The 16,037-nt window shown below is 42.8% G+C and overlaps 1 protein-coding gene across 1 annotated transcript in view; it reads right to left on the minus strand.

The window, feature by feature from the left end:
- CNN2 (calponin 2) overlaps positions 1-15,197 on the minus strand; it is a 39,001-nt gene extending 23,804 nt beyond the window's left edge. Inside the window, exon 1 of the mRNA XM_081960054.1 lies at positions 14,928-15,197. Coding sequence (XP_081816180.1) covers positions 14,928-14,990 — 63 coding nt within the window. The 5' untranslated portion in view covers positions 14,991-15,197. The remainder of the gene's footprint in view (positions 1-14,927) is intronic.
- Positions 15,198-16,037: the final 840 nt, after the last annotated feature.

The following is a 16,037-nucleotide window of genomic DNA, read 5'->3' on the forward strand; positions in this document are numbered from 1 at the left end:
GCTTTAGAAAGTCTTTCCAACTTGGTTCAAAGCAAGAAATAGTAACTACTAAATATCGGTTTGCATTTTGTGCAGACTCAACTGGGCGTGCACTGGGCCCTCTCTAGTTTTATAGCTCTCAAGAGGATGGCATCAAATACACTGGCTCAGATCCAGGCCGGTCTTAGCCTTAACAGGATTTGTTTTGTGACTTGTCTGGGTGAAATTAGACATTGCTGTTTGTAAATCACAGAACAATCAAGCAAATTAGTTCTCAACAAATGATAGTTTAGCCTGATACTTGAACCAAGTCAGCAAGATAAGACCAAAGTTTCTCAACCTTGGCAACTTTAAGATGTGTGGGTTTCAACTTCCAAAATTCCTCAGCCAACATGTTCTAGGATCCACACATCTTAAAGTTGTTAAGATTGGAAAACACTGGACTAAAGCATTTAGTATTTCTCTTTCTCTCTCTCTCTCTCTCTCTCTCTCTCTCTCCCTCCCTCTTCCTTCCTCCCTGTGTGTGGGTGTACATACATCAGTGGTGGGATTCACATTTTTTTTACTACCGGTTCTGTGGGCGTGGCTTTGTGGGCATGGCGTGGCTTTGTAGGCGTGGCAGGGGAAGGATAGTGCAAAATCCCCATTAACTCCCCACTCCTGGGGGAAGATTCCTGCAAAATCCCCATTCCCTTTCCACTCCACTAACCTGCTTTCCAGTTCTGTTCTCCTGTTTAGGGCAACAAAAGAATATCAGCTGGGAGGCAGCAGGGGCGGGGCCAGCCTATTTGCCGGTTCTCCAAACTACTCAAAATTTCCGTTACCAGAACTTGTCAGAACTGTCTGATACCTCTAACATACATTATATGTATATGTGTATGTATGTACCTGTACACACACACACATACACACACACACACACAGAGTCACTCTTCTATCCCAGGCATGCAATATTTTATATCCTACAATTATATACCAATATGACATCAGTTGCCATTAATGCAGTGTCATTACCTCCTTAGAGACACAGGAGAGCAATTATCATTCCATTCATTTTCTCTGCTGCAGCCTCTTGCCAAACATGGCAATTTCAAGATGTGTTAGGACCTTAGAATTCCCAACCAGCATCGTGTCTGCCCCAAGGTGAAAACTATGGTCCGTATCTATCCAGAGGGCACCATACAGCTTCTGAACACCTAACTATTTTTCTAGCAACAAGGAAGCCAATGATCTTCCACAAGTTGAAATAGGTTCTGATGCTGTTATTTCTCCTCTCAGAATGTACCACTTATTTAAAAAAAGCCTGTTCCATAAAAATAAGAGCAGTGGAAACTGGGAGACTATGAAGTTCTGCCTTGGGCCTAAAAGCCAGCTGGGTGATTTTGGATCAGCCCGACAATCTCACAGAGTTGCTGGTGTAGGGAAAATAGGAGACAGAAGTATTATGTACAATGCCTTGAGAAATAAAAAATAAAGGTGGATAAGGATCTAATGATAATAATAATGATGATTTTGCAAATCAGTGTGAGATCAATCTAGGGAGAGTTTTGAAGATAATTAACTAGGGTTTTCCCAGAGTTAATTAGATGTAACTTTTTGGGTACTAAAATGAGGGTGTTAAGTCTTGATGGAATCCAATGTCTCATGATCAATTAAACATAATTCTGAATTGTATCTTGAAATAAGTAGAAAGGAGCTAGATACCAAATTAATATTAGGGACTATTAAAGGCAAGTCAATATTAGGTACAATGATCCTGTTATCCTTCACTGAATGTGTTTCAAGCACATAACTGTCTGGGAATTTCTATTTGAATTCCCGTGTTGAGCAAAGCATTGGATTCCATGCCTTAAGTATTTCCTAACATTAGTACTCTAAATAGTTAAGAATTCAGGACTTGGGGTTCTAAAACCATGATATCTAAACATTCCCTTATTTCAATCTGATGAGCCTCAAGATAAAGCTTCAGTGGTTCTTCTTTCAAGTATGCGGAGAATTATTCAATTTGCCCTTCTTAAATCAAATATACCACAGAGATATGGAATGGAAGAACTACTGAAAAGCATCTTATTCGGCCTCCTGTTCAATTTAAGTAACTTACACATCCAGATTAAATATACCATATTTTTCGGAGTATGACACACTTTCCCCCCCCCCCTAAAAGAGTGTAGAAATGTTGCTGCGTCTTATACACTGAATACAGTCGTTTTTGGCCTCCCAAAGTCCCGCCCCTGCATTCCATTTTTGCAAAAAATTGAGCATTTTTTGCAAAAACTAAGGCATTTTTGTCTTCCCTCAGCTCCCAGAAGCACTCTGCAGGCTTCAGCAGGGCTGGGGGAAAGCAAAAATGCCCCCGTTTTTTGCAAAAAAAAATATGCCCCGTTTTCTGCCTCTTTTTTGCAAAAGCGGGGGCGTTTTTGCCTTCCCCCAGCCCTGTTGAAACCTGCAGAGTGTTCCTGGGGGCCGGGGAGGACAAAAACTTTTTTTCTTACTTACCTCTTTGAAATCTTGGTGCATCTTATAAACCGGTGCGTCTTATAATCCGAAAAATACAGCAACTAAGAGGCAATGGCGGGATATGCAATTCACACGTGGCTGCAACCATTACCAACATCTTGGGTCCATATATTGACATGGCATTCTAGTATTTCTCTTGAAATTCGGGTTCCCCTGAAATCTTTTAACATTAGTGGCATGTTCCACTAATGGCTAAAACAAAAAAAGGAGACAAACATGCCTGCCAAGAATGTAGAACAAGCTCTTAGCTCTGTTAGCGCCTTTAGCAACAACAACAACAACCAAAAAAAGCCTTTGGCATAAAATATATCTTAGCTCAAAATCTCAGGAAAATGTGTTTACGTGGTGCAACTAAGCGTTTTGCTACAAATTGTTATGATTAAAGGAAATGCTGTTTGAGCTACACATGATGAAAGGCTAAATTAGACAACCTTTTGTGTATAACCTTAAAGGACAAACGTGTGCTTGCTAGTACGCATTCTTTCACAAGCAATCAGCAACTAAAAGGAAACCACAACACAAAATAAGCTAAGTCTGAAATAGCTGTTCTCCCATTTGAAGTCTTTCTCCCTCCATATTTTTATCGCTAAATATTGTAGTTCACTTCACATGCATGAAGCTGCCATTTTAACCAACTGGCTGGATTCGCAAGGAAAGGCTGAATCATGGTTTACAATCTACAGTAGCAGGATGGACTTATGACCTCACTTGTGTTACCTTTTAACCTCCTCCTTATGTGTATTTATATCTGTATTTATATTTGTATTTGATACTTATTGTTTGTTGTGTGGACTGTACACCGCCCCGAGTCCTTTTCGGGAGAGGGGGCGGTCTAGAAATTCGAAGAAAATAAAATAAATAAATAAATAAAATACTATTGCTTACGTGAATTCCCCATGGTTGTTAAGTGAGACATCACATGACTGCAACTTGTGATTTTACTGCTGGATTCTCCCACAGGCTCCGTTTGTCAGAATCCAGCGATGAAGGGCACAGATAGTAAATCACGTGACCATGGGACGATGCAACGCTAACAGTCGCAAGGGAGAGGACTGGTTGCAAGGTTGTTTTTTTTCAGCACTATTGTAACTTCGAATGACCGCTAAAAAGGGCAGTTGCTAAGTGAGGACTACCTGTACAATTAAGTTTAATAACCAATATTCACTTTCTTATTTCTCTTCCTACCACACACACACACCCGTTGCTTTTATCCAATGGGGGAGGGGAGTTAATTCTCTCATTGATTGAAAACTACAGAAGAAATAACTTTTCCCTCAACCTGAATTATAGGCCATTTTTTAAAAAGGTCGTGTGTCTTCCTATGCAACACTGCCTTATTATTTTCTACTCAACTGACTTGGGCAGGTTTGACCCAACCCTGCTAGATTACCGCAACATGGTTTAAGTAGGGCTGCCCTTGAAGACTTGGAAGCTAAAGTTAGTCCAAAGTGTAGCAGTCTCTGCTGAGGAGAGAAACACTTCCAACACCGCGATTCTGCACTGAGGCTGCTGCACTGCTTTCACAATAGGTTTCCGTAATTCTAGGTGCTGTTTTTAACCTTCAAAGCCCAGAGATCATGTCTTCGAATCAGAAATAACTCACCCTGTGTGCATTCCTCTCCCAAAGAGCTGTTCCAGGTCTCCATCCCAAGTGAAGCTAAGAGAAGGTTCAGAGCCCTGTCTTCTTAGTTATGAACTATGAACCGATTATGAACTCCCTTCTACCATGGGACGAGCTCTCACCTCCCTTGCATTTCTCAAAACTGTGAAAATCACCTAGCTTTGCCGACTTGCTTGGGGCTCACAGAATATGCAACCTTGGAGCCACCCACCTTCCTTTTTAGGTAAAGCTAAAGGTTTCCCCTGTCCAGTTGTGTCCGACTGAGCGGGGGGGGGGGGAGAGAGGATCATCTCCATTTCTTCGCCAAGGGAGCCAACATTGTCCGAAAGACATTTCTGTGGTCATGTGGCCATTAGGACTATAATACAAGGCTCATGGAATGCTGTTATCTTCCCACAGAAGTGTTACCTATTTGCATTCTTTTGAACCGCTAGGAGGGCAAGAACTGAGGCAAGGGCGGGAGCTCACCTCGTCGCGCAGCGCTTAAGTCTCTCAAACCTGGCAGATTTCCAGCTGACAAGTTCAGCATCTTTAATCGCTGAGCCATCATGACACAAACATACACACATACACCGCTGTATTATTAATATTATCCTTGTTTTAACTGCCTCCACCAGAATACAATATTAATATTTTTAATACTTAAATTGTACGCTGCCCAGAGTGAATCTGTGAGTGAGCTATATAGCTCAATGACTGGATGGATGGATGGATGGATGGATGGATGGATGGATGGATGGATGGGCAAAGACACAGACAGGGGTAGTTTGGGTCACTTTTTGAATGCAAACATCTCCTTTTGTTCTGGGGTTGCCCTGAGCTGTGAGAAGCAGAGTTGGCCCAGAAATATTGAAACAAACAACACCAAAGGTGTTAGCTAATTTGTTACTCAGTGCATGGTGGAAACCTAAATGATGCAGGACAGCCCTAGCAATCCAGTATGCTTTATTTATGTGTATAAATGTATTCATTTATACATTTGATGCAGCTGCCCATCTCTCAAAAAACAATGACTCCAGGCGGCGAACAAGAATCAAAACCCAAAATAAATCATGCTATAAATAACAAGCAGAAACAAAAAACTGAACATATTATTACCTTAACTGTTAAGTAATAGATGCATTATAGGTGGTTTTATATACTAAAGTTATTTTTATTTTTCCTCCTCCAGACCGCCAGCCAGACCTTACTAAGCCATCCCAGCGCTCATCCATCCACGTGCCCAGGCAAGGAGCGCCGAGATTAACGATTGAAAAGCCGGCGTCTGCGCTGGTGGCGGTGCGGCTTTTGCTTTTGTTTTGGTTTTTTGGTATGGCCTTTCTTATATCCGGCGTATAAGACGACCCCCGATTTTTGAAATAATTTTTTGGGGTTAAAAAGTCATCTTATACGCCGGAAAATACGGTAAATGAATCTGGCTTCCCTTGACTTTGCTTGTCAGAAGGTCGCAAAAGGAGATCACATGATTTTTGCCTTTAAACTGAAATATGAAAAACTTGGGAAATTTAGTGATTAAAACAGATCAAAAGCACTAGACTCTTTCCTGCCACCCAGTTGGCCCAAAGACAAACACAGAACCAAGTTTTCCACCGTTTCTCTGAGTAAGAATCTATTACTTTTGAATAAGAGAATGTTTAAACTTGTGGAAATGGAATTAAGTAAGAAGAAGACAGGCTGATTAGAACAAATTTTACAGTTAAGTTGGACAGTGGATGCATTCAAGCAAACAATGTTTTAAATTGGATACTGGCGTCAAACAAAGGACTGCATTGATCAACCAAACTTATCTCCTTCCAACTTTTATAATTTTTGTCCTATTCCAGCAAGCTAATCTTTATAGATTTTGAAAGAGTGAAGGCAGAGAGAGCTTCTGCTAAATAAGTATTACTTTTCATCATTAGTTAATAGAATTAGCTGAAGCAAAGATTCACTCTTTCTTATCTCATTCATTAAGCAATGAAATGTTATTTCTGCATTACAAGTTATTTCTGCATTACGGAGCGCATTGGGATTGTCTACCGGGAAGAGACCGTGGAAAGAAGAAGCAGGATTATAGGAAACTATATGCAAGTTTCATTCTTCAGTTTCTCTCTTGGGGGAACGAACATTTGAAAGAGAGAGAGAGATCTCAGCTTCCGAATTGGCATGCTCCTCTCCAAGCAGCTGGTCACTTCTGAAATAAAAATCTTTTTATAATGCATTCAGTATTTTCTCTCCTTCTCCTAAACCACAAAAATATCCCTTTCTGAAAGTGCAATTTACATACAGCACTAGATTGTCCAGTTTTTTTTTTTCATATATATATGGCTATTGCTTTTTAAAACAAAATATGGATTTTGAGCACAGCAAATTTCCATTTTAGGAAAACAAAAACCAAAAGATTTTGGTCTTTTACAGAGATAGAACATACCAAAACATAGACAATAATAAATAATTTAATTTATGCTCCATGTTTTGAATTCCAGCTCCCAAACAGGTAGATCTCAACATACAACCATTCATTTAGTAACTCTTTGAAGGTATAACGACACTGAAAAAAATGACTTAGGAACATTTTTTCACGCAAGCATTACAGCATTCCCATGGTCACATGATCAAAATTCGGCCTCTTGGCAACTGGCATGTATTCAAACAGAGGGCAATTTAATTTGGATTCTGGTGTACATTGACTATACAGGCTCCTTCTGACTGTGTAATTCCATATATTTTGTCCTATTCCAGCAAGCCAATTCATACAGATTTGGAGGAACTTGAGAAGAAGTGGAAAGTAAAGGCCAACGTTATCACAGGGGTGGTAGGAGCCCTTGAGGCTGTCACCCCGAATTTGGGAGAATGGCTCCAATAGATCCCCCAAATGGCATCTGAGCTCTCGGTCCAGAAAATTGCAGTGCTAGGAACAGCTAAGATCTTGCACTGAACCAGTGGTGAAATTCAATTTTTTTACTACCGGTTCTGTGGGTGTGGCTTGGTGGACGTGGCAAGGGAAGGATACTGCAAAATCCCCATTCCCACCCCACTCTGGGGCCAGCCAGAGGTGGCATTTGCCGGTTCTCCAAACTACTCAAAATTTCTGCTACCGGTTCTCCAGAACCTGCTGAATTTCACCCCTGCATTGAACCTTTGGCAGAGGACACAAAACTCAGGAAGACACACACCACTAATATGTGTGTTTTTATATGCAAGTAGTCCTCGATTATGACCATTATTGAGCCCGAAATGTCTGTTGTTACGTGAATTTTGCTCCATTTCTTGCCATAGTTGTTAAGTGAACCTCTACAGTTGTTCAAATAGTAACAAGGTTGTTAAATGAGTCTGGCTTCCCCAATGTCTTTGCTTGTCGGGTCTCAAAAGGTGATCACATGACCCTGGGACACTGCATAAATATAAGCCAGTTGCCAAGCATCTAAATTTTGAGTGCTGTTGTAACTTTGAATGCTCACTAAACGAAAGCTGTATATATTTCCAAGTTTTTATGATGAAGTCTCCAGCTCATAACTTCTAACTTCTCCTATGGTAGAAGTCATTAGCTCTACCCATCTATCTTTAACAGTTCCCCAGTTAACTGTTTAACCAAGTGGAGCACAATACCCATACAAATGAGCCAAGGCATGGAAAATTAAACCTGCCGGATCTACCTTCCTTTGAGATGCTATCATTTGGATAAAAGGATGGAACTGGGCTGGAAATTGCTCTCCTTCTCTCCTTTGCATCACCTCTCAAGCAGAGCTGAGCTACCATATTTTTCGGTGTGTAAGACGCACCGGAGTATAAGACGCACCAAGATTTTGAAGAGGCAAAGATTTTTGCACTCTGCAGACCTCCCAAAAACAGCTAGTTTTTCATGAAAAGAGGCCCGTTTTTTGTCCAAAAAAAGGGCATGCATAACCTTTAGGAGGCTTATAGAGTGCTCCTGGGGGCAAAAACAAGCAAAAACGGCTCATTTTTCACTCATTTTTGCTCTCCTCAGCCCCCAGCAGCATTCTGGAAGCCGCCTAAAGGCTACATACGGCCATTTTTGCAAAGGGGGCAGGGTTTCAGGAGGCCAAAAATGCTATATTCAGTGTACAAGACCCACCCAGATTTTCACCCTCTTTTTTGAGGGGAAAATGTGCATCTTATACTCCGAAAAATACGGTATCTGGATTAAACAAGCTTTTGGATCAGATTCCTGCTTCAGTCTCAGCCAAAATGTCTTTTTACCCAGTTGAAACATTTTTATAATTCGGGCTTTTTCTTTCGCATTCAAGCCTTCTGACAGCTTGAGGGGGAAGGCGGGGAAAGATTAGTGATCCCACAAGGGGATCAAAAATGTGCTCCTTACCCTAGAGGTCAAGCAGAGGAAAACTCCCAACATCTCACAGACCCAAGAAGTGTAGCTACAGAATGTTCCCAGGAGTGGCTGCTCCTGGTTTAATGCCAAGAACCAAGAGAGGAAAACAAGTGGAAGCATCCAGTGGGTGAGAAGGAACAGGAAACAGAGCAAATGCAGGATTTCAGAACTACGACAGAAGTGAAGTTGAGTCAAATTACCGGAGAACCTTCTTGTCTCTTTTCAGAGACTAAGGTCATGCCACACCTTACTAAGATCTTGGCCTACTTACGGTAATTCCTTTTAAGATAGATGCTATTCACAGGGGTGGGGGGGCTGTTGTGCTGAAATTTGATTTGGATTTTTTCCTCCCTCTGCAAAGATAGCTTCTGGTTTTCTACCTTAGGTGCTGAGATAACATCTTTTCATTCTCGGTGGCATCTTCCAAATTGTAGATGAGAATCCTGGTTGCTGTCCCATGTTTTCTGTCTTTAGCAGCCTGAAATTTCACTGATCCTTCCCCACATTAAAAAAAAAAAAAAAAAATCTCAGCGGAAAGTATTCCTTCTTGTGGGGTTTAATTGAGGCATGAGAAATTGGGAGATGCAGTAAAAGTCATTGTATGTGTATGGGAAGATAGCATAAGCCTACACATCTCTTGCTATCAAATATATAAGTAACTAGCCGATAACCTGGCGTTGCCCGAGTATTTATTTATAGGGGGGAAAATATCCGGACCAAACATAGTTTCTAATGTTGGATTTTTCCCCTTACCAGATGGAATCCTTTTGTGGAGTACTGTGAAGCCGTTACCATCGCAATTCCACTGTGCTGTACAGTAGAAGCCATTTTATGGCAGTACAGTAGAAGGCATTTTAAGGCACAACAGGCTGTATCTTAACAGAACACACCCCGAGGGGTTTTAGGGGTGTCTTAACCCCACAGTATTTGTTTCCAGAGAGTAAGTCATCTATGCACCAAGTTTGGTTGAAATTGCTCAAGGCGTTCCAGCGTTATGCTGGAACACACACACACACACACACAAGCGCACACACAGAGCCATGTTTATGTGTATATAGAAGAGGATGGATTGCAAAAACTCTTCTCCCCATTCTTAATCTCTTTACTGTAAATCTTTTCTGCTTTGGGTGGAATTGCTTTTTCACCAAACTGAAAAAGAACACCTTGATGGGTCTTCAAAAACCTAAGTAGGACCAGTGTCCTTAGGGTGACCCGCTCCTTACTTAATCAAGAAACTGGGGAAGACCCCTTGCAGGGTAGGGCTGAGGAATTTGTTCAGTATCTGCAGGATAAAATCGCTCAGATTCGGACAGGCTTGGACTCTGATTGGGTAGATTTGGGTGAGTCAACGGGAATGAATCTTGTAGAAACTATCTGAGATGAGTTTGACCCTGTGACTCCTGAGGGCATGGACAGGGTTATGGGGAGACTCAGTGCTGCCACTTGTGTGCCGGACCCCTGTCCCTCTTGGTTAGTTTCGGCTTCCAGGGAGGTGACAAGAGCCTGGCTCCATGCGATTACCAACGCTTCATTGAGAGAGGGGTTCTTTCCCACCCCCTTGAAGGAGGCAGTGGTGAGGCCCCTCCTTAAGATGCCTTCCCTGGACCCAGCCTCTTTAGCCAACAATCGTCCGGTCTCCAACCTTCGCTTCATAGCGAAGGTTGTTGAGAGCGTGGTAGCACGTCAGCTTCCCCAGTACCTGGATGAAGCTGCCTATCTGGATCCATTTCAGTCGGGTTTCAGGCCCGGGTACAGCAAGGAGACGGCATTGGTCGCGTTGGTTGATGATCTCTGGCGGGCCCAGGACATGGGTTGTTCCTCTGTCCTGGTCCTATTAGACCTCTTGGCGGCTTTCGATACCATCGACCATAGTATCCTACTGCGACGACTCAGGGGGTTGGGAGTGGGGGGCACCGTTTTGCGGTGGTTCTCCTCCTACCTGTCGGATCGATCACAGTTCATGTTGACTGGAGGGCAGAGATCGACCCCGAGGCGCCTCACTTGTGGGGTGCCCCAGGGGTCGGTTCTCTCACCCCTCCTGTTCAACATATACATGAAACCACTGGGCGAGATCATCCATGGTTTTGGGGTACGGTATTATCAATATGCTGATGATACCCAACTTTTCATCTCTACCCCAAACCATCCAAACGATGCCCTCGACGTGATGTTCCAATGCCTGGAGGCTGTACGGATCTGCATGGGGACAAACAGGCTCAAGCTCAATCCCTCCAAGACTGAGTGGCTGTGGTTCCCGTCATCCCGATTTGTGCATCTTGTACCATCGTTGATGATAGGGGGAGAAATTTTAGCCCCCTCAGAGAGGGCCCGCAATCTGGGAGTCCTCCTGGATACACGGCATAATTTAGAAGAACACCTGACGGCCATGACCAGGGGGGCCTTTTACCAGGTTCGCCTGGTATGTCAGTTGCGCCCCTTCCTGGATTGGGATGCCCTGTGCACAGTCACTTACGCCCTCGTCCTTTCTCGCCTGGACTACTGTAACGCTCTCTACATGGGGCTGCCCTTGAAGAGCACCCGGAGGCTTCAGCTGATCCAGAATGAGGCCGCACGGGTTGTTATGGAGGAACCTAGGTGCTCCCATGTTACACCCCTTTTAGGCGGCCTGCACTGGTTGCCGGTTGTTTTCCGGGTGTGATTCAAAGTGTTAATTATGATCTTTAAAGCGCTCCATGGCTTAGGCCCAGGGTACTTGCGAGACCACCTACTGCCACCGGTAGCTTCCCACCGTCCAGTACAATCCCTCAGAGTTGGCCTCCTCAGAGTGCCGTCGGCTAGGCAGTGTTGGCTGGCGACCCCCAAGGGGAGAGCCTTCTCTGTGGGAGCGCCTTCCCTTTGGAATGAGCTGCCCCCAGAGCTTCGCATAATCCCTGACCTCCAATCCTTCCGGCGCGCCCTAAAAAGTTGGCTTTTCCAGCAAGCCGGCCTGGCCTGAATAAAATAAATTATTAATTTTAATTGTTAATTTTAATTTAATTTCTAAATCTCATTGTAAATGTCTATTGGGTTTTTTGGATATTCTATTTAATCTTTCTTTTAACTTTTGTAATATGTGTTTTTATGTTATACGCCGCCCTGAGTCCTTTGGGAGAAGGGCGGCATGTAAGTCCAATATACCTAACCTAACCTAACCCAGTTCTGTTTAGCACTTGGGACGGCAACCACTATGAAATCCTAAGCCAAGCAGGCTAGACTGGAAAGCTAAAAAAACAACACAGAAGGCAGCAGCAAGGAGCCACGTCCATAGTACTGCCAAGAAAACAGCACAGGGATGGTCATGAAGTCACTAAGAGTTGACCTTAACTCAAAACTTTCACTGAAAAAAAAAGGCAGGACTTTTCTGCATAGCCTAGGAGAGAGAAAATAAGCTGCCTTAGCACTCTAATGACCAGTTTTTGGAGGCTCACTTGCATCCAACCTCATAGAAGAAACTCACCAGAAATTTACATAAAACGGCGGAATACTTTTTAGGTGTTCACCAAATCACTAAAAGTACAGGTAGTCTTCAATGTACGACTACGATTTAGCCCCAAACGTCTGTTGCTAAATGAGATGGTTGTTAAGTGAGCTGTGCCCCATTTTACAACCTTTCTTGCCACAGTTGTTAATTGAAACTGGCTTCTCCATTGACTTTGCTTGTCAGAAGGTTGCAAAAGATGGTCACATGACATTGGGACACTGCAAACCGTCATAAATACGAGCCAGTTGCCAACCATCATAATTTTGATCACGTGACCCATGGAGATATTGCAACAGGTGTAAAACCGGTCATAAGTCGCTTTTTTCCGTGCCGTTGTAACTTTGAACAGTCACTAAACAAACTGTTGTAAGTCAATAACTACTTGTAGTTCTTGCTCATGCAGTGATAACTTTCATCATTTCAAGATGATGAAACTTATTCATTTGTGACAATTTACTGTTTCAATGTCCTAGCTAAGGATGCCTGGTTAATGGTATTACTTCAATTTGCTTTTCTTTCTTTCTTTCTTTCTTTCTTTCTTTCTTTCTTTCTTTCTTTCTCTTTCTTTCTTTTCTTTTCTTTCTTTCTCAGGGCTCAGCTCTTTCCATCACTTCTCTAAGAAGAACACGCTCCGAATCTAGCACACAAAAACTATTGAGACTTTGTTTTGACCCACCAAGGCTCCTAAGAAAACCCAAACTAATGGTGCTACTTCCAAGTATAATTTGAACACTCTCAATATTGTGGGTCCCTATTTATCTTAGCAGTTTCCATTTACTGTAAATAAACCTGGCCTTTGCAAAAGCCAGATTAAATATGTTGCCATCAGATGTGCTAATTAGTAAATGTCAAAAGATTTCCATTTCTCAAATATATTGTCCCTCTAATGGTATTGACCTTGAAACTGTGGATCATATTTTATTGCCTATTGCATAAGTTTTACAAAAGTTTTTGGCAGGGTATTATCTGACCTAATTTTAAATTCAAGGCCAAGAAAGATATTGCTGAAAAATGTTTTACTCTCAGCTAAAAAACTTAAAATTACAGGGTCAACAGCCACATGTTTAACTACAGGTATAAAAAACATTTGCTAATAAATTAACACATTTTAAATGCTTTATGTAATATCTCTCTATGTATTTTATTTGTTAAACTGTGTTATCTTACATCAAACTTTTGAACAATATATGTACTTTGTTATTTGGCACTTTCAGCTATATAATTATAACAATAATAATGTGGTTGAACCCACTGAAAATTGTGGCTTTTACAGAGATACAAATAATACTACAAATAATACTGTACCATAAAAATAAGCCAATGAAAGAGAAGGTACTTTGGGAAAGTAATGTGGCTCCAGTACTAATTTAAACACTGAGTTTTGGCAGATCTTAAGCACAGTGAATTCTGTAAAGAAATTGTTCTTTTCAGTAAGGGCTATCCAAGCCAGATGTGATCAAAACATTTCAGGATGAATAATACGGGAAAATTACAAAACATGGGCATTATAGACATGTACCTATCCATGTAAAAATATGTGTGGTGTGTGTGTGTGTGTGTGTGTCATCTGCCTGCCTGCCTGCCTGCCTGCCTGCCTGCCTGCCTGCCTGCCTGCCTATCTATCTATCTATCTATCATCTATCTATCTAATCTATCTATCTATCATCTATCTATCTATCTATCTATCTATCTATCTATCATCTATCTATCTATCAATCAATCATCTGTCCTTATAGACCCAACCTAGCCAGCAACTTTGGGCAGCATGCAAAAATTGATTATGTGTCATCAAGTCATTTTTGATTCGTAGCCACCTCACAAATTTTCTCCATGAGGCTTGCAAAAAGAAATGAATAGTAAATATCTCAGCAATTTAAAAAGCCTCAAACAATAAAGAAATTAATTGCAACAAAATAATAGAAAACAAGAGAAAACATTTGTATCTTTATTAAGCCACTTAAGCATGATGAAATAATTTTGGAAGGCGGGGGCTTCCTGAATGAAAGGAGAGTATGGGGTCAATCATGGGGGGTGGGGGGAGATAGCATGTTGCATAAGTGGGAAGGTATAAAAAGGTTTGTCTGCCATTCCAAGCTTCCTAGACCTGATGCTGGTAGGCATTTAGAGCAGGTCCTGTTCAGTGTTCAAATTGGATGGGCAGCCTTACACTGGACAGGTGGTCCTGATGCTGCCAGCCATGTGACACACTATGTAAGTCTTTCTAAATGATGGTTTTGGCCTAGAAGCCAATTAATAAACCAGCATAGCAACAATAATACCAGTATACTGTTTTAGTCACTAGAAAAGCTGAATATAAATAGTTGCATGATTATCTCCATTCCACCAGCAAAAGAAAACTCAGAATCTCGCCTCTTATACCCTTCAATCACAGATTTCTTAAATCACACCCATCCTTCGAAGAATACAAGGTTGCCAACAAGGCTCTCATTCCGGGTTTTTTGGGGCTCCCCAAGAATCCAATGAGGCAGTTTGAGAATAAGTCAAGGCTGTCCACCTGATACCGATTTTGTGGCTAGCCTCGTTTACACTCTCAACTTCGCTTACACTCCCTACTTCGCTTCACTTTTGATCTCGGCAGAAACCACCCAAGAACTACCGTAAGTTCCAACATTCTGAAATAGAACGTTCCTACGTTCCCCTACGGAGCATTTCAACGCTCAAGATTCCAAATGAGAAAGTGGAAAGAAACGCGCCTCTTTAGCCCACTATTAACCGTAGCCGACGCCCCCAAAATGTAGTTCCGGGAAGCAAACCCCCTTTTGGGGGCTGAAGCGGCTCAACTCAGAGGAAGCTTCTTAATTCCCCTGAGCCCCCCTCTCCCCTTTTAATGGGAAGCGCGCGGCCCCCGCCTTCCCCCAGGGCGCGGCGCCACACCTCCGCCAGGGCGCACGGAGAAGCGCCTCTCCAAAGCCATCGCCGTGCGCTCAGGGCGCACCTGGCCGCGGCGGCACCCTCCCTCCCTGCCACCAATTTCTCACCCGATTTCTGACTTCCGCAGACAAGCCGTAGCTGGGGCCCTTGTTGAATTGGTTACTGCTCATCCTCTTCCGGAACAGGACGGAATCTCCAACGAAGGCGAGACGCGCTCAAGACCGTCTCAGCGGGCCGCCACTTCCAGCGCCTCCTTCTTCTTACCCGAAGTTTTGGGGCCAAGAGAGCGCCGCCTCCCTTTTGCTGATTGGCCAGGAGTTGAAATAGCCTTATAAGGGCACAAAGAGCCGAATTCCTGAAGGATGGGAGTTTCCTGTGTGGGTCTTTTTCCAGAAACCCCAAGTGTCCTGGGCATCCACCCCCCTCTAAATTGAATCCAAGTGGTCAAGGCAGTTCTCGTTCCCCTCCCGTCGGTTAGTCGGGTTGGCCGCTTTTTCAACAGATCCGGCGATTCAACAGGTTCCTTTCGCTAGTTCTAGGCTGCATAAACAGAGGGATAGAATCAAGATCCTGTGAAGTGTTAAATACCACTTTATGATGCCTTGATAAAGCCACACTTGGAATCCTGCATTCAGTTTTGGTCGCCACGATGCAGAAAAGGATGTGGAGACTCTAGAAAGAGTGCAGAGAAGAGCAACAAAGATGATTAGGGGACTGGAGGCTAAAACATGTGAAGAATGGTTTCAGGAACTGGGTATGTCTAGTTTAATGAAAAGAAGAAGTAGGGAAGACATGATGATAGCAGTGTTCCAATATCTCAGGGGTTGCCACAAAGAAGAGGGAGTCAAATTATTCTCCAAAGCACCTGAGGGCAGGATAAGAAGCAATGGGTGGAAACTAATGAAGGAGAGAAGCAACTTAGAACTGAAGAGAAATTTCCTGACAGTTAGAACCATGAATCAGTGGAACAGCTTGCCTCCAGAAGTTGTGCATGCTCCCAACACTGGAAGTTTTTAAGAAGATGTTGGATAGCCATTTGTCTGAAATGGTGTAGGGTTTCGTCTAAGCAGGGGGTTGGACTAGAAGACCTCCAAGGTCCCTTCCAACTCTGTTATTCTATTCTATTCTACTAAAGCTGTGCTCTAAACATGGGATTTGGGCACCTCGTTCCCCCTTTCCCCCCCACTAGACCTCCTTGCCCTGCATCCGTATAGCAA

The sequence above is a fragment of the Natrix helvetica genome (genome assembly GCF_964273705.1).
Source record: "Natrix helvetica genome assembly, chromosome: 1".
Taxonomy (NCBI): domain Eukaryota; kingdom Metazoa; phylum Chordata; class Lepidosauria; order Squamata; family Natricidae; genus Natrix; species Natrix helvetica.